The sequence below is a fragment of the Lepisosteus oculatus genome, chromosome 4 (assembly GCF_040954835.1).
Source record: "Lepisosteus oculatus isolate fLepOcu1 chromosome 4, fLepOcu1.hap2, whole genome shotgun sequence".
In the NCBI taxonomy this organism is placed as follows: Eukaryota; Metazoa; Chordata; class Actinopteri; order Semionotiformes; family Lepisosteidae; genus Lepisosteus; species Lepisosteus oculatus.
The window spans coordinates 5,087,432-5,109,675 of record NC_090699.1 but is presented as its reverse complement, the minus strand read 5'-3'; the positions used below and the strand labels follow the sequence as shown (position 1 = coordinate 5,109,675).

General features: G+C 47.3%; 2 protein-coding genes and 1 long non-coding RNA gene across 3 annotated transcripts; all 3 read right to left on the bottom strand.

Annotated features, from left to right (window-relative positions):
• Positions 1 to 96: 96 nt before the first annotated feature.
• On the bottom strand, positions 97 to 3,056 carry LOC138238111 (tryptase beta-2-like). The gene is made up of 5 exons (XM_069187996.1): positions 2,916 to 3,056; positions 2,467 to 2,642; positions 1,264 to 1,535; positions 825 to 955; positions 97 to 405 (listed from the first exon to the last, which is right to left on the bottom strand). The coding sequence occupies exons 3-5, from the start codon at positions 1,412 to 1,414 to the stop codon at positions 244 to 246; spliced, it is 444 nt and encodes a 147-aa protein (XP_069044097.1). The 5' UTR covers positions 1,415 to 1,535; positions 2,467 to 2,642; positions 2,916 to 3,056; the 3' UTR covers positions 97 to 243.
• A 5,203-nt stretch (positions 3,057 to 8,259) lies between these two features.
• Positions 8,260 to 15,786, bottom strand: LOC138238101 (tryptase-like). The gene is made up of 5 exons (XM_069187983.1): positions 15,572 to 15,786; positions 15,258 to 15,432; positions 9,667 to 9,938; positions 9,123 to 9,253; positions 8,260 to 8,571 (listed from the first exon to the last, which is right to left on the bottom strand). The coding sequence occupies exons 1-5, from the start codon at positions 15,618 to 15,620 to the stop codon at positions 8,410 to 8,412; spliced, it is 789 nt and encodes a 262-aa protein (XP_069044084.1). The 5' UTR covers positions 15,621 to 15,786; the 3' UTR covers positions 8,260 to 8,409.
• A 4,866-nt stretch (positions 15,787 to 20,652) lies between these two features.
• On the bottom strand, positions 20,653 to 22,244 carry LOC138238113 (uncharacterized). The gene is made up of 3 exons (XR_011189272.1): positions 21,962 to 22,244; positions 21,405 to 21,579; positions 20,653 to 21,059 (listed from the first exon to the last, which is right to left on the bottom strand). It is a non-coding gene; the product is annotated as an uncharacterized lncRNA (long non-coding RNA).

Sequence of the window (22,244 nt, the reverse complement as noted above, 5' to 3'; positions counted from 1 at the left end):
CACTCAGTGTGATGTCTGTCCTTGTCGGTCAGTGTGATGTCTGTCCTGGTCCCTCAGTGTCCCACCTTTTTCACTAAAAAAATGAATCAAGGAGTCTGAATGCTTGCAGTTTTATTGAGCTGTTGACAGAGTCGCAGGATAACTGATCTCTCACAGCAGGCAGAGTATCAGATTCTTAAAGCAGAGGATGAGGCGACACACCCAGCCAGGTGGGGGCGCTGTCTGCAGGTCAGAGCAGAAGCCTCAGACACCAGTTTTTTTCTTGACCCAGTTCCTGTAGCTGGAGACCTGAGTGAAGACAGTGGGCTTCAAGGGAGGAGAGCAGTTTGCCTGGCCATAGCTGACCAATCCCACCTGGACCCAGTGACCGGCCTTCTCACAGACCAGGGGACCCCCAGAGTCACCCTGCAGAGAGAGTGATGGAGAGGGAGACAGGGGGAGAGAAGGAGAGAAGCTGTCAGGGGAAAAGAGAGCCAACCAACTCTTCCCTTCTCTTGCTCAACAGTCCCTCAGCCCTGTAGTCTAAAAGCCTCTCTCTCCCTCAGTTCTACATTTCACCATCTTACACCTTTACAGTTCTGTGTTCTATGGTCCAACAGCTTTGTGACCTGATGTCCTACACTCCTGAGTCCTACAGCTCTACAACTTTCAGTCCTACAAGCGTACAGCTCCACTGCCCTCTGATGTACATCTCTACAGCTCTACTACCCTCTGTCCTACAGCTCTACAGCTCCACTTCTCTCTGTCCTACAGCTCTGCTGCTCTGATGCTGTAGTTCTCTGTCCTAAAGTCCTACTGTGTCTTCAGTTGCCCCTGTGACTCACATAACAGCCTCCCACTGCTCCTCTTCCAGCGCAGACCATTCCATCTTTAACTGGCCAGTAATCCTCACACTCTTCCTTCGACAGAACAGGGAGGTTCACGTTGCGCAGAGTCCTGGGCTCTGGAAGGGGAACTGCAGACACAGGACACGATTTTGGGACAATAGATGGCCTGCGTCTTTAAATAATAATAATAATAATAATAATAATAATAATAATAATAATAATAATAATAATAATAAACTTTATTTTATATAGCGCCTTTAAAGGTGGCTTCTCGAAGCGCTTTACAGAATGACAACAACAATAAATAAAAAGAATACACAAGACAAAACACAGTTACAACACACAGAGGAGACCGTGTATGGTGGTACTAGGAAAAGCAGAGGGAAACAAGGGAAACTAGGGAAACAACTACCCAGCAGCCCCTGGGATCACCTACCGTTGCTGTCCATGTTGCCCCAGCCCACCAGCCAGCAGTTGGAGTTTCTGGTGAAGTCTGTGTGCAGGTTTTGTGGGGCGAGAGGCTTGACGTAGCCATTGAGGGACGCTCTCCCCTCCAGCTCCACCACGGCGATGTCGTTCCCTGTCATGATATCACTGAAGTTCCCGTGAACGATGACATTCCTTATTGAGAAGACCTGCTCATTGTTGCTGGGCTTCGACAGCTGGTAACGGCCCAGAGTCACCTTGGAGTCTCTCAGTCTGTCATGTCTGCAGAAGCAAACAATGAAGCAACAGTCCTGAGAGAGAGACAGGTAACACTGACAGTCAGGAGAGAGAGACAGCTAGACAGGTAACAGCGACAGTCAGAAGAGAGAGACAGGTTGCAGTGACAGTCAGGAGAGAGAGAGACAGGTAACAGCGTCAGTCAGGAGAGAGAGAGAGACAAGTAGCAGTGACAACCCTGGGAGAGAGGAGTAGCAGTATGGGTCATGAGAGAGTGAAACAAGTATCATTGACATACATAAGATATGGAAAAGTAACAGTGACAGTGCTGAGAGAGAGAGACAGGTTACTGTGAAAGTCACAAGAGAGACAGGTGCAGAGACAGAAAGGGACAGACAGAGGGACAAACACAAAGACATGCACACACAAATAGGACAGCACAGGCTAAAGGACCAAGGATATGACAGGGAGATTGACAGACCTCCAGTAGAGAAAGAAACAAGAGCAGGTGAAAAGCAAACAACAGACACTCAGGCATGAAATCAGTGAGACACAGACACTCAGGATTGAAATCAGTGAGACACAGAGACTCAGGTGTAAAACCCACGAGACACAGATTCTCATGCTTAAAATCAGTGAGACACAGGCTCAGGTGTGAAATCAGTGAGGCACAGACACTCAGGATTGAAATCAGTGAGACACAGAGACTCAGGTGTAAAATCCATGAGACACAGAGACTCATGCTTAAAATCAGTGAAACAGAGACTCAGGCGTGAAATCAGTGCGACACAGAGACTCAGGCGTGAAATCAGTAAGACACAGACACTCAGGCATAAAATCCGTGAGACAAAGAGACTCATGCATAAAAACAGTGAGACACAGACACTCAGGCATGAAATCAGTGAGATAGAGACTCAGGTGTAAAATCCATGAGAAACAGACTCAGGTGTGAAATCCGTGAGACACAGACACTCACTTGTTAAAGCAGTGGGCCGCAGAGAGAACCCAGTGATCACTGATGAGGGTGCCATCACAGTTTTCAATTCTATTATGAAAACCTCATAATTTCAATATAGGCAATCTAGGGCCACTTTCCCTTCGGTGCCTCCTGACCTCCCACTATAGAGCTCCTGGACAGAGGAGAGCTGGACACTGGAGAGACACAGAGGGGATAATACAGAACAGTCTTGAGATCAGTCATGCAGGACCACTGTCCCTCCTTCACACCCTGACTGACCAGTATAGAGCCCTTGGACAGAGGAGAGATGGACACTGGAGACAGTGGTCTGTGGTGCTGATTACAGACAGAATGATTCCAGACTGGGAACATCCAGGTGGTTTTGCTTATTATTAGTGTGATGAGTTTTAACAGAAGCAGGAACAAGAGCAGCAACAGAGTCAGTAGTAGAATAGCTCTGCTCTTACCTTCAGAGTTCTGGATCAGGATCCCAAACAGCAGCTGCAGGAAAAGCATCTTCACTCTTCTAACGTCTCAGTGCAAACAGGACGGTCCCTCCTAACTAGTGCTGGACACAGAGGACTGACCCACCCCAACTACTGCAGAAGACAGAAGACGACTCTCACTCCTGTTCCTCACTCCTCACTCCTCACTCAGACATGCTGACTGACCCCTCCAGGACCAGGACTGGACAGCCCTGCTGCAGACACACTGACTGACCCCTCCAGGACCAGGACTGGACTGCCCTGCTGCAGACACACTGACTGACCCCTCCAGGACCAGGACTGGACAGCCCTGCTGCAGAGACACTGACTGACCCCTCCAGGACCAGGACTGGACAGCCCTGCTGCAGACACACTGACCCACCCCTCCAGGACCAGGACTGGACAGCCCTGCTGCAGACACACTGACCCCTCCAGGACCAGAACTGGACAGCCCTGCTGCAGACACACTGACTGACCCCTCCAGGACCAGGACTGGACAGCCCTGCTGCAGACACACTGACCGACCCCTCCAGGACCAGGACTGGACAGCCCTGCTGCAGACACACTGACCCCTCCAGGACCAGGACTGGACAGCCCTGACCTGGACCGTCTGAGTGATTGCAGACAGATGAGCTGCAGATGTTGGATCTTTCAGGAACACTTTGAGTGCCACAGAGCTGTGTGCTCAGACCACACTGCAGTGCTGCTCAGCTAATCAGATCATCAGTCTGCTCTTCATCAGCGCGGCATATCAGATCTGATCGCGAAAGAGACACGTCATCAATGCGAGAATGGTACAGAATGATAAGAAGTGACTCAGAACAGAACACAACTGCAAGACCACAAGGAAAGTAGGCCGAGTTCACAGCACCTTGTTATCCAGTGTTGATCTGCAGCAGCTGTCTGAGCAGAGTGGTCTCGCATCAGCCCGTATAGAATTATGTTGTATATAATTTGTATATTGTAACCCATGTAGAATTACTGTCATGCTCATCTCCAAGATCTCGTGAATCAAGTTCCTGAAAGAAAGGTATGGGCTTCAACAAAATGGCTTGGCAGCTTGTTTTACACTCTCACCACCCTCTGTGTAAACCCCCCTCCCCCCCAGGCACAGGTGGATGAGGTCCTGAGATTACTAGGTCACAACTCTAATAAGACAGGTCACAGATAGGAGGACAGTGTTCAACTTTCGATATTACCATCATATTCCAGGATCTTATCCAGCCATTTCCTGAATCAGCTTTAACAACATGTCTGGGCAGCCCGAGCCATCCTCTCATCACCCTTTGTGTAAAGACCCCTCCCCCGGACGCAGCTGGATGAGATCCTGAGATGAACAAGTTCTAGTTGATGAACAAGATTCCTTTCGATGGATGAGATCCTGCAATCAGGACAGGAGGCACTTGTTTACACAAAGGGTGGTGGGAGAATGGCACGAGCTGATACCCTGGATTCCGTGGAGACACAGCCGGGTGAGACTCTCAGATCACGTAGCTGCTAACTACTCTGTGGGCTCAGAGGGCCTAAAGGCCTCCTCTCGTTTGCAATCGTCTTGTGTTCCTGCAAAATCGAAGGCCCAGTGTTTCGCCTCAGCTGCAGAAGGATTGCATGTGTCTCTGTTTGTCTCTGGATGTCTCTGTGTGTCTCGGCCAGCCCACTCAGAAACCACGCGACCCGGATATCTGCGTACCATCTCTGCTGCAGAGACCCGACCCACAGAGCTCTCCCTCCTGCACAACGTCAGCAAAACGCCGAGACCACAGCGTCATCAGAGACCGGTGTCACGCTCGGGGCTGGGAGGTCAGCAGCCGCACTGCTAGGAGAGGGAACAGCACTGGCCGGCCATGTTGTTAAAACCTGTAGCCTTTTTTTTCATTAAACCATCCTGGGATCAAGCAGCCGAGCTGATTCCTAGAAACAGAAGGTCAGGGAGATGGCATGTACATACGGATCTCACAAATTGACACCGTTAAATGTACTGAACCACAAGCCAGGGAAGAGAAATAGAAACTACAGGGAAGGACATTAAAATCCTGAGAACAGGAGGCACGTCTTCGCACCAAGGGTGGTGGGGGTGGGGAGCAAGCAGCCCAGCTATGCCGGTTGAAGCCCATCCTCAGCTTCTTTCAAAACATAGCTGGACGAGATCCTGAGATCAATCAGCTAAGAACTATCAAACGGGCCTCTTTTGTGACTTCTCTTGTGTTCCAGTTCTAATCAATCACGCATCTTCTGTACAAGACAGTGAGCTGGAGATGGGAGGAAAGTCATAATAATAATAATTCAGAACATCTCCTCTGAACAAGAAGGTTTTAAGTCTAAGTTTGAAAGTGCTTTGGAGCCCAACAGGAGTAGGCCCTGGCACCCCCAGAGTGTAGAATATCTTGGGGGACAGACAGGAGACCAGAATAAGAAGAGTGAAGGTTGTGAAGTGGGGAGTAGGACGATAGTAGCTCAGACAGGTACTGAGGTGCCAAGCCATGCAGAGCCTTATCGGTGAGCATGAGGATTTTGAAGTCAACATGAAACATGACAGGAAGCCAGTGCAGGGACTCCAGGACAGGAGTAATGTGATCACTTGCACATGACCTGGACAGGATTCTGGCTGCCGAATTCTGGACATACTGGAGTTTAGAGTTTGTTCAATGTGGATTTAGCAACTCCAGCGAGTAGAGCATTACAGTAGTGAATTCTGGAGTAGACACATTTGTTTACCAGCTTTTCAGCCACAGTTAGTGATAACACAGATAACACAACATTTAACTGCTGAAGAGTAGGGGACCCAGTATCAAGCCCTGAGGAACCCCCAGACTTCACAAAACCAGCTTCACAACTCAAACCCCCAAAGAGACAACCTGTTGGTGATCAGAAAGGTACAAGCTTAACCACTTCAGAACAGCGTCAGAAACTCCAAACACTGTCTCAAGACAAGAACGTAAGATGTCATGGATATGTAAGAATAAGGATAGGAAGAGAATCAGAAGTCATTAAAAGATCGAGGCATCCGACAAGATGCCTGATTGTTGGAGACACTAGGAATGAATGAGCTGATGACTTTACTGACATTCAGGTACCCAGGCTTTTTTCAAGAAACAGCTTCCTGAGGTATTGACACAAATTAATAATTAATACTTACTGAGAACTGAAAAATTACACATCAAGAAGTTTTGAAGGAAACTTGCCCCTGGGAGGCTTGTTCTGCTCTCCCACAATCCTTTGGTGCAGAAGTTCCTCTCGATGGTGGCTTTAATGACTCTTGTCCTCTGGCCTGCATAGCGCTGGTCATTCTGAAGAAGTCCACTGGTTTGCCTTTCTCAAAGGCTTCGGGGAATTTGAATAGTTCAAGTTCCCTTTTAACGTAGTCTATTCAAGACTAAAGAGATTCAGTTCCTCTAGTCCAAGAACGAAACTCTTTGCTCTGCTCCCAGAACAGAATAAGTTTTCCATTCACCAAAACTGTGCATAACACTGTTACAGCTTTAGGTGACTGAGAAGCGTCTCTTAGATTTCAGATAACGTTTGTGACACTTGGAAGGGTAAACATTTCTAACTTCAAAGCAGAGAGGATGTTTGCTGAGGTCGGGGGGGGGGCGTCCCTTGAGCAGAAACAACTGTAAAGTTTACCTGAGCATAACTAGGGGCATTATGGGTTATTGATTGCGAAGAAGCAGGACAAAAACAGACAATATAATAAAAATAAAAATAATAATAATAATAATAATAATAATAATAATAATAATAATAATAATAATAAAAATAATACACAAGATAAAACACAAATACAACATACAGAGGAGAGCATGGATGGTGGTACTTAGAAAAGCAGAAGGTTGAAGAATGGAACCAGTTCAGTAAAGGCTTTTCTGAAGTCTGGTTTTCTTGAGTCTGGATTTGAAGGAGCTTAGAGAAGATATCCTTGGGCAGAGAGTTCCAGAGCTTGGGGGTATAACAGGAGAAGGCCCTGTCACCCACAGAGTGTAGACAGGCTTGGGGGACAGTGAGGAGAGCAGAGTTATGAGACCGGAAGGGGATCAGGTGCAGGGACAGGGAATAAAACAACGTCTTTCCTGCTGAGGGTGTCACGATCGCAATCCCTCCTCTTAAGGGTCTCCCAGCTCTTTCGTATTTTAGTTGAGTACACCCACCTGGCCCCTGTTCTGTCTCTTTATTTAAGACTGGTGCTCCCGCTATCCTTACCAGTGGATAGCCCATCTGAGTCCGGGGCTCGGCGTGCCTTGCCTCGTTACCCCGGTTTGACTCCCTGTCCCCGCACCAGATCCCCTTCCGGTTTTTTAAGCCTTGTCTTGTTTTGGTCTTGGATGAATCTCCCAGCTCTGGAATTCTTGGTCTTCGCCCTGGATTTTCCCCTTGGACTAGTTCGCCATGGCCACACCCCTCCCTGATCACCCGAGCACCTGAGCACAGTTAGCCCCCCTCTGCTTGTCAACCTTCCCAGTTCCTCGTTGTCTCCTCCCCATGTCCGTTTCCACTTCCCATTATACCATCTGCACAGGGTCCTGACCAACGCATCGCTACATAGGGTGTATTTATATGGAGAGGGATATAGGCTCCCATTAACCTTGTGGCACCCAGGGTGCAGAGAGATTTAACTGCAGGTTGGATTGTATTTAGTTAGTAGGCAGCTGATCTCTTGTGTGGCCTCTGTAGGCATATTATGAGTTTAGTGCTTAGTAGCAGTCTGGGGATTTCTGGGTGACCTGGGTTTTGGCCTCTGAAATGCCTTGTTTTGAGATACTGTACATAATGTAACGTGTGTGTTGTATGCTATGTGTAGCGTCGTTGGTGTCCTGTCATTGTAATAAATATCTGTTTAACTAAGTGTGCCTGGATAATTACTCCTCTCACCAAAGCTGTGCCAGAGAATAAAGAATTCAGGTTTCTGGTTTGTTCTTTGTGTGTTCTGGACCGTGAGCAACTCTTCTTAGTGCAATTCTCACTCACTGGACTGATTGTATTGTATGGATTGTATTGTTGTATTATTGTATCATTCGTTACACTGTGTCTGTGTTAAGCTGCTGTTGCATTGCAATTTCCCTCACGGGATCAATAAAGTATCTATCTATCTACAGTCTTAATAATTCAGTACCACAATCCTCGCTGATTTCTGTCAGTCCAACAGTGAACCCCTCTTCTCCATGTGCACTCCAATCCTCACTGATTCCTGTCAGTCCAACAGTGAACCCCATTCTCCAGGTGTACCCCTATCCTCACTGATTCCTGTCAGTCTAACAGTGAACCCTATTCTCTATGTGTACCCCAATCCTCACTGATTACTCTGTGAATAACTTCAGTATCCAGGCCAGGATTTTGAATGCTTGCAGTTTTATTGAGCTGTTGACAGAGTCGCAGGATAACTGATCTCTCACAGCAGGCAGAGTATCAGATTGTTAAAGCAGAGGATGAGGCGACACACCCAGCCAGGTGGGGGCGCTGTCTGCAGGTCAGAGCAGAAGCCTCAGACACCAGTTTTTTTCTTGATCCAGTTCCTGTAGCTGGAGACCTGGGTGAAGACAGTGGGCTTCAAGGGAGGAGAGCAGTTTGCCTGGCCGTTGCTGACCACTCCCACCTGGACCCAGTGACCGGCGTTCATACAGACCAGGGGACCCCCAGAGTCTCCCTGCAGAGAGAGTGATGGAGAGGGAGACAGGAGGAGAGAAGGACAGAGGCTGTCAGGGGCAAAGAGGGCTGTGTCTTCCTTTCTCTTCTGCAAAGCGCACCCTGGGCTTCAGGTCTCATGTGCTACAGCCATCCAGCTCTTCCCTGCCCAAGCCCTACAGTTCAGCCCCATAGCTCCTCTATTCCAGAGCTCTGCATCCTGTAGCTTTACAGCTCTAGAGCCATTTGTCCTACTTTCTGTAGAAGAGCCTTCTACAGCTCTCCAGCTTCACAGCTCCTTGCCCTACTGTCCTAAAGCTCTATCCTTCATGCTGCAGCTCTCTATTTTACAGCTCTACAGGTGTAAAACTCTCTGTCCTACAGTCTTGCATCTCTACAGCTCTCCATCCTACATCTTTAATGTTCTACTGCCCTCTGCCCTACAGCTCTTCAGCTCTACTGCCATCTGTCCTACAGTCCTACAGCCCTACAGCTCTCTTTCCCAGTCCTTCATCCCTCTGTTGTGCAGCTCTAGAGCCCTCTGTCCTGTTCATCAGCCCCCCCATGACTCACATAGCAGCCTCCCACTGCTCCACTTCCAGCGCAGACCATTCCATCTTTAACTGGCCAGTAATCCTCACACTCTTCCTTCGACAGAACAGGGAGGTTCACGTTGCGCAGAGTCCTGGGCTCTGGAAGGGGAACTGCAGACACAGGAGACATTTTTGAGACTATAGCCAGTCTGCACCTTCAAATGTTATCGTTCTGAGTTTATGGATTTGAACAATTAGAATTGAACATTTGAAATGTTCTTTTGATTGTTAGGTGATATGTAAAGTAATCTGGATACTCTGTCTGCCCTATTGTAACTAAATAAACACTGTGTGCCAAACAAAAATGATACCCAGCAGCCCCTGGGATTACCTACCATTGCTGTCGAAGTTGCCCTGGCCAGAAGTACACCTACCAAGCAGCCTCTTGGATCACCTGCCCTTCCTCCCGATGCTGCCCCGGCCAGAGTGACACCTACCCAGCACCCCCTGGGATCTCCTACTATTGCTGTCGATGTTCCCCTGGCCAGAGAGGCACCTACCCAGCAGCCCCTGGGATCACCTACCGTTGCTGTCCATGTTGCCCCAGCCCACCAGCCAGCAGTTGGTGTTTCTGGTGAAGTCTGTGTGCAGGTTTTGTGGGGCGAGAGGCTTGACGTAGCCATTGAGGGACGCTCTCCCCTCCAGCTCCACCACTGCGATGTCGTTCTCTTTCGTGCTATCATCGAAGTTCCCGTGAACGATGACATTCCTCATTGAGAAGACCTGCTCATTGTTGCTGGGCTTCGACAGCTGGTAACGGCCCAGAGTCACCTTGGAGTCTCTCAGTCTGTCATGTCTGCAAAAGCAAACAATGAAGCAACAGTCCTGAGAGAGAGACAGAACAACCTGACACACAACCTGACACCCCATACAACCCCCACCACCAACTCCCACTTACCCAGTACCCCCACCGTAGCAAACACCACACCCACTGCACCCCCCGGCACCCCAAATCCCCTCACAACTCCACTGCCCAAAAGCACATGCACCTTGCCGAAACCTCAGGGTGACCCACACACACACCCGGCCCCACCCAACACCTCCACCTCACACACTGCATCCCCTCACGCAGCCCCCCGCCCGGCAGCACAGCGCCCCTCCAGCAGACTGGACACCAGAGGCAGACGCATGGAAGTAGCCCTTCCCATCGACTCCAACGGGAGGTACATCGATGAGCACAGGCTTTTCCCGGGATTACAAACAGCAAAACTCTGGTGTCCAGAGAAGGCCCTGCAGCTGCTGTCCAGGTCGGTGCTGGGAGCCCCTCAGCACATCATCATCCACGCCGGCACCAGCGACCTGAGGACCCAGAGGGAGCAGGTGGCCCAGTCCATCAGGAGAGTGGCAGAGAGGGCCATACAGGAGTTCTCTCGCGCCCGAATTGTCATCTCCACCCTGCTGCCGAGACAGGACGAGCAGCACCACACCATCCAGAGAATCAATGCTGAGATCTCACGGTGCTGCGCCATGCTCCCATACGTCTACCTGGTCCATCACTCCACCCTTGGACCACAGCATCTACACGACCATAAACATCTCAAAAAACAGACCATTGGACTCTTCACAAAAACTCTGAAAGACACCACACTGGGCCGACACCCAAACAGCACCCCAGAGAGAAACAGGAGGACTACCAGAGGAACGCCCCAGCACCCACACCCCCAACCCAGACCAGCTCAACCCACAAAGAACAGAACCAGCACCACCCTACAGCCCTCCAACCCAGACCAACAACCGAACAGGACCAGAACCAGTGCCCCACCCCATGCCCCTCACCCAGACCAGCAGCTGAACTGGACCTGAACCACAACCCCTCCCCACCCAGCACAACAGTAGAGCCGGACCGAGCCCCTCCTGCACAGCTACGCCGCAGCCTTGGCCAGACCAGCGGTCCTGAGCGGTTTGGAGCTGGGAGAAATCCGGCAGCTCCTGAACCTCATCTGCACCCGGCTTATGAGCTGAACTTCCATCACCCACAGCGACAGACACAAACCCAGCACAATACTTGTTTCTGTTGATGATGTAAATGTCCGACACTAATTTGATACAGTTCCAGAAAAACAATAACAAATTGCAAAGATAACTCAAACGATAACAATGAGATCTCTAACGATAAGTATGTAGAACATTCAGGGTCTGGGCTCATCAGCATTTGGGCTGAAGAGCACTGATCCTGAATTTATCAAGGATGTAAAGGAGACAGACATCATGATCCTACAGGAGACATGGTGTCGGGGAGACTTGGCTACCCACTGTCCCCCAGGCTACAAGGAGATCATGGTGCCCTCTGTCAAAAAACCCCAAATCACAGAGACTCTGGGGGGATCGTTGTGTGGTACAGAGCGGAGCTCAGTCACTCCATACAATTAGTAAAGAAAATAGAGTCACGAGTTTGGCTTAAAATCAAAAGAAATACCATCTGTACAGAAAATGAGGTCTTCCTGTGTGCTGTCTACATCCGGCCCTCAGAATCCCCCTACTACAGTGAGGGAATTCTCCCCAGTCTCCACACTGAGATCGGTCACTTCCAGGGCCAGGGAAACGTGCTGCTCTATGGTGACCTCAATGCACGAACAGGCACACTGGCAGACTACACCAGCACACAGGGAAACACTCACATATTCGGACAATCCCCTCTGTACCACACACCGGTCACCTCACACAGGTGCAGCCATGACACCACGGCCAACAGCACCGGGCGCGAGCTGCTCCAGCTCTGTCAAGGGCTGGGCCTGTACATCGTCAACGGCAGGACTAGAGGGGACTCTCTAGGCAGGTTCACCTACAGCTCAGCTCTGGGCAGCAGTGTGGTGGACTACGCCATCACCGACCTGGACCCTCCTGTATCAGTGCCTTCACTGTCAGGCCACAAACTCCCCTCTCCGACCACAGCCAGATCACACTCTACATAAAGAGAGCACACCAGCACAGAGACACACTGACACAGCCCAGCCAGCTGTATGACCTTAACCAGGCATACAGATGGGACACAGACAGCCTAGACAGATACCAAACTGCACTGGGCGATGACGAAATTCAGACACTGATGGACACATTCCTAAACACTCCGTATCAAACCAACAAATTAGGCATAAACTTGGCCACACAAAAACTAAATCACCTATTCCACAAACTAGCATCAAAATCTAAGCTAAAAACAACTAAATCAAAAAACTACTAAAAAACAAAAGCAAAAGAAAAGTGGTTTGATACGGAGTGCAAAAACATCAGAAATGCACTACGAAAAATCTCAAATGAAAAACACAGACAACCACACAACACAGATCTGCGCCTCAGGTACTGTGACATGGTAAAACTTTACAAACACACGCTGAAAAAGAAAAGAAACACATACATAAACAAACAACTTGCAGAAATTGAGGAGTCACTAAATCAGAACTGTTTCTGGGAGAAGTGGAACAACTTAAACAAATCAAAACCAGAAGAATTGGCCATCCAAAATGGAACAATCTGGCAAACATACTTTGAAAATCTCTATGAAAAGCTCCCAAATACAAATCAATCAGACCAAAACACCATTTATGAAAAACTCAAAATTTTGGAATTGGCTATCAAAGACAACCAAAACCCCTTAGACTCCCCAATCACTGAGCAGGAGCTACTGGACAAACTCCAGGCCCTCAGACCACGCAAAGCCTGTGGCCATGATGGAGTCATAAATGAGATGCTGAGACGCAGCAGCCCAAAGTTGCAACAAGCCCTGCTCAAACTCCTCAATCTCATCATGACAGCTGGTTGTTTCCCCGAGGCCTGGAACCAAGGACTGATCACGCCCATCTATAAGAGTGGAGAAAAACTCGATCCCAACAACTACCGGGGCATCTGTGTGAACAGTAACCTGGGGAAGGTATTCTGCAGTATCCAAAATACACGAATACTGGCCTTCCTTTCCTTACACAATGTCCTGAGTAAAAGTCAGATTGGCTTCTTGCCAGATCACCGCACATCTCATCACATTTACACCCTGCACACACTGATAGACAAACACGTCCACCAAAAACACAAAGGAAAAAGTTTTGCCTGCTTTGTCGATTTCAAAAAAGCATTTGACTCGATTCGGCATGAGAGATTGTTTTACAAACTACTCCAAAGTGGCATAGGGGGCAAAGTGTACAACATCATTAAATCAATGTATTCAGAGAGCAAATGTGCAGTGAAAATTGGAAACAAAAGGACTAAATTCTTCACCTAAGGCCGCTGGGTGAGACAGGGCTGCAGCCTGAGCCCAACACTGTTCAATATCTATATTAACGAATTAGCAGGAATGTTGGAGCAGTCTTCAGCTCCTGGTCTCACACTACTTGACACAGAAATCAAGTTCGGGCTCTACGCAGATGACCTGGTCCTGCTGTCGCCCACAGAACAGGGGCTGCAGCAGAACCTGGCACTGCTGGAGCAGTACTGTCAGACCTGGGCACTGACAGTCAATCTGGACAAGACCAGAGTTATGGTTTCCAGAAGAAAGCCAGACCTCAGGGAAACAGGTGCAAATTCACACTGAACAACAACACATTGGAGCACACATCCAGCTACATATATCTCGGTCTCACCATCAGCTCTTCCGGGAGTTTTGACCTGGCAGTGAAGGCACTGAGGGAGAAGGCACTCAGGGCTTTCTACGCAATAAGAAGGAGGCTCTTCAACATCAACTCACCAACAAGAATCTGGCTCCAAATATTTCAAAGTGTAATCCAGCCCATTGCCCCATACGGCAGTGAAGTGTGGGGTCCCCTCACAGACCAGGATTACACCCAATGTGACAAACACCCCACAGAAACTCTGCACATGGAGATCTGTAGAAACATCCTCCGTGTGCAGAGAAAAACTCCTAACAACGGGTGCAGGGCCGAATTAGGCCAGTACCCACTATTGATAAACATACAGAAAAGAATATTAAAGTATTGGCTACACCTAAAAAACAGTGACCAAAATTCCTACCACCACAAAGCCCTGCTGAGCCAAGAGCTGAGCCCAAAACAGAGCCCCCTGAGCCAGCTGGTCCTGAGGCTCACCGACCTGAGCCACACCAACACTAACCAGCCTCAGGACAGCACTGCTAGAGCACCACAACCCAGACTCAACCACATCACAGCACAGATCAAACAGCAATATCTCACACACTGGGACACACACACACAAACACAACATAAACTGGAATGCTACAGAACCCTAAACAGACAATACACACTAGCTGAATATTTGACCAAAATAAAAAATAACAAAGAGAAACAGACCCTGACGAAGTACAGGCTCAGTGACCACAGCCTGGCCATAGAAACTGGGCGACACAGGCAGACCTGGCTGCCCAGAGAGGACAGGCTGTGCCCCCACTGCCAGCGGGGAGAAATAGAGACAGAGGTGCACTTCCTACTGCACTGTGACAGATACTCTGGGATTAGAGAAACATTCTTCCCGAAATTTAGAAATCTAATCTCAGAGTTCCCACACCTGCCAGAGTCACAACGGGTCCCAATCCTACTGGGAGAGAGAGGAGGGAACTCAGTTGATCTGGCAGCCCAGTATGTGATCTCCTCTCACAGCCTGAGGAACAGTGATTCTGTCTCCCAATAATGCTCCAGCCGCCTACAGTATATTTTAATATTTTATAAAATGTCTTTGTTGTAAATGTCTGTAATATGTCTGTGGATTTTATTTTACTTCTATTTTTTGTTTTGTTCCATGTTAATTTTATTATTTTTATTTGCTTTGGCAACACTGATTGTACCCATCGGTCATGCTAATAAAGCACCTTGAATTGAATTGACAGGTAACAGTGCCAGTCAGGAGAGAGAAAGGTAACAGCGACAGTCAGGAGAGAGAGACAGGTAACAGCGACAGTCAGGAGAGAGAGAGAGACAGGTAACGCTTGCAGTCAGGAGAGAGACAGGTAACAGGGCCAGTCAGGAGAGAGAGAGAGGTAACACTGACAGTCCAGAGAGAGACAGGTAACAGTGGCAGTCAGGAGAGAGAGACAGGTAACACTGACAGTCAGGAGAGAGAGAGGTAACAGTGACAGTTAGGAGAGAGAGACAGGTAACAGTGCCAGTCAGGACAGAGAGACAGGTAACACTAACAGTGAGACACAGACACTCACTTGTCAAAGCAGTGGGCCGCAGAGAGAACCCAGTGATCACTGATGAGGGTGCCATCGCAGTTTTCAGTTTTATTATGAAACCTCATAATTTCAATATAGGCAATCCAGGGCCACTTTCCCTTCGGTGCCTCCTGACCTCCCACTATAGAGCTCCTGGACAGAGGAGAGCTGGACACTGGAGAGAGACAGAGGGGATAATACAGAACAGTCTAGAGATCAGTCATGCAGGACCACTGTCCCTCCTTCACACCCTGACTGACCACTATAGAGCCCCTTGGACACAGGAGACAGTGGTCTGTGGGCTCTGCTCTTACCTTCAGAGTCCAGGATCAGGATCCCAAACAGCAGCTGCAGGAAAAGCATCTTCACTCTTCTAACGTCTCACTGCAAACAGGACAGTCCCTCCCTAACTAGTGCTGGACACAGAGGACAGTCCCTCCCTAACTAGTGCTGGACACAGAAGACTGACCCACCCCAACTACTGCAGGAGACAGAAGACGTCTCTCCCTCCTGTTGTATCAAACACCCTTGTGGCATTTTATATATATACATACCTTGATACAAACCACTCCCACAGGAAACAAAAGTACACAAAAACAAGTGGGCCCAGAGAGTACAGACCACATAGTCTGAGTCAGCACCTCAGAGAGCTCAGCTGAAAAGACACCCAGAGGAGACAGGAGCTGCAAAAACTGTTCTCCAGCCCTGGTCTCCAGTCCTTTAGTGCTCTAGTGTCTTCACTCAGGGGTTAAAGGTCACTGTGAGTCTGGACTCATGAAAGTTCATTTTTATTTTTTAGGCTTATCAGGACAAATTCAAACATTTTCCTGCTTCTGACAGCTTTTTGTGTCTTTCAGCTTTGAATTGACCTGTAGACACACAGACCGACCCCTCCAGGACCAGCCCCACTTCAGACACAATGACCGGCATCTGGACAGCACTGCTGCAGACACACTGACTGACCCTTCCAGGACCAGGACTGGACTGGCCTGCTGCAGACACACTAACTGACCCCTCCAGGACCAGGATTGGACAGTCCTGCTGCAGACACACTAACTGACCCTCTTGAGGACCAGGACGGGACAGCCCTGCTGCAGACACACTTGACTGACCCCTCCAGGACCAGGACTGGACAGCCCTGCTGCAGACACACTAACTGACCCCTCCAGGACCAGGACTGGACAGCCCTGCTGCAGACACACTGACCCCTGCAGGACCAGGACTGGACAGCCCTGACCTGGACCGTTTGAGTGATTGCAGACAGATGAGCTGCAGATGTTGGATCTTTCAGGAACACTTTGAGTGCCACAGAGCTGTGTGCTCAGACCACACTGCAGTGCTGCTCAGATAATCAGATCATCAGTCTGCTCTTCATCAGCGCGGCATATCAGATCTGATCGCGAAAGAGACACGTCATCAATGCGAGAATGGTACAGAATGATAAGAAGTGACTCAGAACAGAACACAACTGCAAGACCACGAGGAAAGTAGGCCGAGTTCACAGCACCTTGTTATCCAGTGTTGATCTGCAGCAGCTGTCTGAGCAGAGTGGTCTCGCATCAGCCCGTATAGAATTATGTTGTATATAATTTGTATATTGTAACCCATGTAGAATTACTGTCATGCTCATCTCCAAGATCTCATGAATCAAGTTCCTGTAAGAAAGGTATAGGCTTCAACAAAATGGCTTGGCAGCTTGTTTTACACTCCCACCACCCTCTGTGTATACCCCCCCCAGGCACAGGTGGATGAGGTCCTGAGATTACTAGGTCACAACTCTAATAAGACAGGTCACAGATAGGAGGACAGTGTTCAACTTTCGATATTACCATCATATTCCAGGATCTTATCCAGCCATTTCCTGAATCAGCTTTAACTACATGTCTGGGCAGCCCGAGCCATCCTCTCATCACCCTTTGTGTAAAGAACCCCTGCCCCTGACGCAGCTGGATGAGATCCTGAGATGAACAAGTTCTAGTTGATGAACAAGATTCCTTTCGATGGATGAGATCCTGCAATCAGGACAGGAGGCACTTCTTTACACAAAGGGTGGTGGGAGAATGGCACGAGCTGATACCCTGGATTCCGTGGAGACACAGCCGGGTGAGACTCTCAGATCACATTTGGAAAAGAATTTGTGATTGGTTCAAGGAAATGCTTCGTAGAAGGAGGCACTCTTTTCCTCTAGTCTAACAGTCTGTCCACAAACAAAACATTCCTGTTAGACAAGAGGAATTGAAAAAAAAAAAACAATTTTGTCAATGGAAACCGGTGTGTCTCTCTCTCTGCTGGATGTCCCTCTCACAAACTGCTGAATGAATAAAAGCATTTTATTAAAAACACGTTTGCGTTTGTATGGTATTTACTTTGGTCCCTTTTAACTGTTTTTCGATCTACTGTATTGCTTTGAGATGCCACTTTTAAAGGTGATATGTAAAATAAAGTTTTTTATTATTGTTATAGAGAAACATGATCAGATTTTCCCTGGTTCAGAAAAAAAGATCTAAAGTGCTACACATAACTTTCTTAATTTGATGTATTTAAAGCAGTGAACTACTGTAGGTGTAACATAACATTCAGAAATACAATCACGTATTTGACAAGTAAAAACTATTACAATCTAATCCTTCCACGTTTGTTCCCAAAATCCCAAGAAATATAAATCTAAACGGGTAGAAAGCTATGCTGAAAGTTTATTAAGATACTTAGAAGACAAAGATACTGTATCAATTTATGTTGCATTAGCCTGATTATGATTAAAAAACACATATAATTAAACACGCATTTGCGATTTAAATCAGAACACGATTTAAATCAATATAAATGTTTATATTGTAACGCATACTGTCCAGCCTCCATTTCTCTATAAAAATTTACTCTATTGCACACACACACACAATAGAAGCAGGAAGCAGAAGCAGGGACCGTTGTCAGAAGGGAAGAAGGTGACTATTCATTGTTATCAAAAATGACTTAAAATCGATCATGTTGTGATATTTTGAAATATAAAAGTCAATTGATTGTCCATAATATCGCTATTCTATTTTTTCGAAGAAATGTTTGTTAAAAGAGAGGTCCAGCACCAGCTGGATTTGAACACACACCCTGCGAGTTGTTAGTCAGGCACATAGACCAGTAGGCTACAGGGGAAGTTGTTAGCAAAAAAAACTAATAATAATGTAACATGCCACTGTTTGTTCATGAACAAAGTTATACTGAGATTTCCTTAGATACGCAATTAAAAAAAAAATTTGAATCCCCGGCGGAACACATTCCATAAGAATCAGTGCTTTAACAGTATATATCGCCTTTAAAGGTGGCTTCTCAAAACGCTTTACAGGATAAAAACAACAAGAACAGCAACAACAACAATATTGTATTTCATTGCACTTTGAAAACCAAGTAATAACTTAACTATACGTGCAAACGTTTCATATGTTGCTGTTGTGAATGCCTGTGGAGTGTATCTTATTTGCCTTGAGTCCTGGTTATCTCTCTCCCCCTCCCCCCCTATCTCCCTCAATTCAATTGAATTCAAGGTGTTTTATTTGCATGACAGATGGGTACAATCAGTGTTGGGTATGTATATTTTGATATTGTAACGCTTACGGCCGACAAGCACTGTGTGTAAGAGCCGGCGTACCAGAGCGGGTGACGTCACCGCCCTTCCCTGTGATAGCAGGACCACAGCTAGTGGGCTGTGGAGAGGTCTCTCTTTAGCTCACGGGGCTAGGTCGCTGCAGAGAGACGCAGAAGTCGAGGGAGCGTCTGCATTTATAACTTAGTTTTTAAAATTAGTCAAGTAATATGAAGCATCTCCTTTTACTTTTAAGTCCCTTAAATACATTGAGCCCAGCTTTCTTACCACTTAAGATTGCCTTTTGATACCATCCTTACACAAAGCAGAAACTTTCCGATGACTTACAGTACAAGTGGAAAGATTACAGATTTAAATCGTCTTTAATTTTGTTACGTTATACGTTTTAGGAACGTTTCATCTAAACAAACACCACAGAACTATTCTCGATTGTATTTCTGAATGTTACGTTACACCTGCAGTAGTTCACTGCTTTAAATACATCGAATTAAGAAAGTTATGTGTAGCACTTTTATGTAAAATAAAGTTTTTTATTATTGTTATAGAGAAACATGATCAGATTTTCCCTGGTTCAGAAAAAAAGATCTAAAGTGCTACACATAACTTTCTTAATTCGATGTATTTAAAGCAGTGAACTACTGTAGGTGTAACATAACATTCAGAAATACAATCATGTATTTGACAAATAAAAACGATTACAATCTAATCCTTCCACATTTGATCCCAAAATCCCAAGAAATATAAATCTAAACGGGTAGAAAGCTATGCTGAAAGTTTATTAAGATACTTAGAAGACAAAGATACTGTATCAATTTATGTTGCATTAGCCTGATTATGATTAAAAAACACATATAATTAAACACGCGTTTGCGATTTAAATCAGAACACGATTTAAATCAATATAAATGTTTATATTGTAACGCATACTGTCCAGCCTCCATTTCTCTATAAAAATTTACTCTATTGCACACACACACAATAGAAGCAGGAAGCAGAAGCAGGGACCGTTGTCAGAAGGGAAGGTGACTATTCATTGTTATCAAAAATGACTTAAAATCGATCATGTTGTGATATTTTGAAATGTAAAAGTCAATTGATTGTCCATAATATCGATATTCTATTTTTTCGAAGAAATGTTTGTTAAAAGAAAAGTCCAGCACCAGCTGGATTTGAACACACACCCTGCAAGTTGTTAGTCAGGCATGTAGACCAGTAGGCTACAAGGGAAGTCACATGAAAAGGGAGGCGAAACAGCCCTACACAGCCCTGTCGCAGTACACAAATATAATCATATCGTTATTAAATTCTTTAGATACGCGATTCCATATTATTTTCCCTATTAATCAAATTCTAAAAGTATGCTTGTTGACTCCGGTATCTCTTTAGTTAAAGACTTCGATGCTTAAAATGTTAAGGGAGAAATGGAATACTGGTGTGTATTTTTTACTTTAAAGTACCAAGAACAGCCATATACTGTATGTTTATGTTCCAAAGTTAATATCATTTATGGCCTTCACACGCGTTACAGTATGCTCCTATTCTTTTAATGCTCAGCTACTAAGATTTCCCTTCAGTGGTAGAATTCAATATCTACAACGGGCACAGTAAAGACGTTTACTGTAAATCTTTCTACGACAGACCAACGGACCATGAGTGCCCCTGTCGGTCAACCAATCACGTACCGCGGTACCCCGCGTCATCTTGCGTCACGATGCGCGACGCCGCAGCCAATTACCTCCGGTACGTGTCTGTACCGCGCACTTTGAATGGCTGCATCTGTACCAAGCAGCCTCTGGGATCACCTGCCCTTCCTCCCGATGCTACCCCGGCCAGAGAGACACTTACCCAGCACCCCCTGGGATCTCCTACTATTGCTGTCGATGTTCCCGTGGCCAGAGAGGCACCTACCCAGCAGCTCCTGGGATCACCTACCGTTGCTGTCCATGTTGCCCCAGCCCACCAGCCAGCAGTTGGAGTTTCTGGTGAAGTCTGTGTGCAGGTTTTGTGGGGCGAGAGGCTTGACGTAGCCATTGAGGGACGCTGTCCCCTCCAGCTCCACCACGGCGATGTCGTTCCCTGTCATGATATCACTGAAGTTCCCGTGAACGATGACATTCCTTATTGAGAAGACCTAATCATTGTTGCTGGGCTTCGACAGCTGGTAACGGCCCAGAGTCACCTTGGAGTCTCTCAGTCTGTCATGTCTACAAAAGCAAACAATGAAGCAACAGTCCTGAGAGAGAGACAGGTAACACTGACAGTCAGGAGAGAGAGACAGCTAGACAGGTAACAGTGCCAGTCAGGAGAGAGAGAGGTAACAGCGACAGTCAGGAGAGAGAGAGACAGGTAACGCTGGCAGTCAGGAGAGAGACAGGTAACAGGGCCAGTCAGGAGAGAGAGAGGTAACACTGACAGTCCAGAGAGAGATGGGTAACAGTGACAGTCAGGAGAGAAAGAGGTAACAGCGACAGTTAGGAGAGAGAGACAGGTACCAGTGCCAGTCAGGACAGAGAGACAGGTAACACTAACAGTGAGACACGGACACTCACTTGTTAAAGCAGTGGGCCGCAGAGAGAACCCATTGATCACTGATGAGTGTGCCATCGCAGTTTTCAATTCTATTATGAAACCTCATAATTTCAATAAAGGCAATCCAGGGCCACTTTCCCTTCGGTGCCTCCTGACCTCCCACTATAGAGCTCCTGGACAGAGGAGAGCTGGACACTGGAGAGACACAGAGGGGATAATACAGAACAGTCTAGAGATCAGTCATGCAGGACCACTGTCCCTCCGTCACACCCTGACTGACCACTATAGAGCCCCTGAACAGAGGAGAGCTGGACACTGGAGAGACACAGAGGGGATAATACAGAACTGTCTTGAGATCGGTCATCCAGAACCACTGTCCCTCCTTCACACCCTGACTGAACAGTATAGAGCCCTTGGACAGAGGAGAGATGGACACTGGAGACAGTGGTCTGTGGTGCTGATTACAGACAGAATGTTTCCAGACTGGGAACATCCAGGTGGTTTTGCTTATTATTAGTGTGATGCGTTTTAACAGAAGCAGGAACAGTAGTCAGTAGTAGAATAGCTCTGCTCTTACCTTCAGAGTCCAGGATCAGGATCCCAAACAGCAGCTGCAGGAAAAGCATCTTCACTCTTCTAACGTCTCACTGCAAACAGGACAGTTCTTCCTAACTAGTGCTGGACACAGAGGACAGTCCCTCCCTAACTAGTGCTGGACACAGAGGACAGTCCCTCCCTAACTAGTGCTGGACACAGAGGACAGTCCCTCCCTAACTAGTGCTGGACACAGAAGACTGACCCACCCCAACTTTTGCAGGATACAGAAGACGACTCTCCCTCCTCTTGTATCAAACACCCTT

Excerpts from the sequence above, each read along its gene's own strand:
- LOC138238111 (XM_069187996.1), bottom strand. The coding sequence starts at position 1,414 with ATGACAGGGAACGACATCGCCGTGGTGGAGCTGGAGGGGAGAGCGTCC. Across the intron at positions 956-1,263 it reads GGGCAACATGGACAGCAACG|TTCCCCTTCCAGAGCCCAGG; the intron begins GTAGGTGATCCC and ends CTGTGTCTGCAG. Across the intron at positions 406-824 it reads GAGCAGTGGGAGGCTGTTAT|GGTGACTCTGGGGGTCCCCT; the intron begins GTGAGTCACAGG and ends CTCTCTCTGCAG.
- LOC138238101 (XM_069187983.1), bottom strand. The coding sequence starts at position 15,620 with ATGCTTTTCCTGCAGCTGCTGTTTGGGATCCTGATCCTGGACTCTGAA. Across the intron at positions 9,254-9,666 it reads GGGCAACATGGACAGCAACG|TTCCCCTTCCAGAGCCCAGG; the intron begins GTAGGTGATCCC and ends CTGTGTCTGCAG. Across the intron at positions 8,572-9,122 it reads GAGCAGTGGGAGGCTGCTAT|GGAGACTCTGGGGGTCCCCT; the intron begins GTGAGTCATGGG and ends CTCTCTCTGCAG.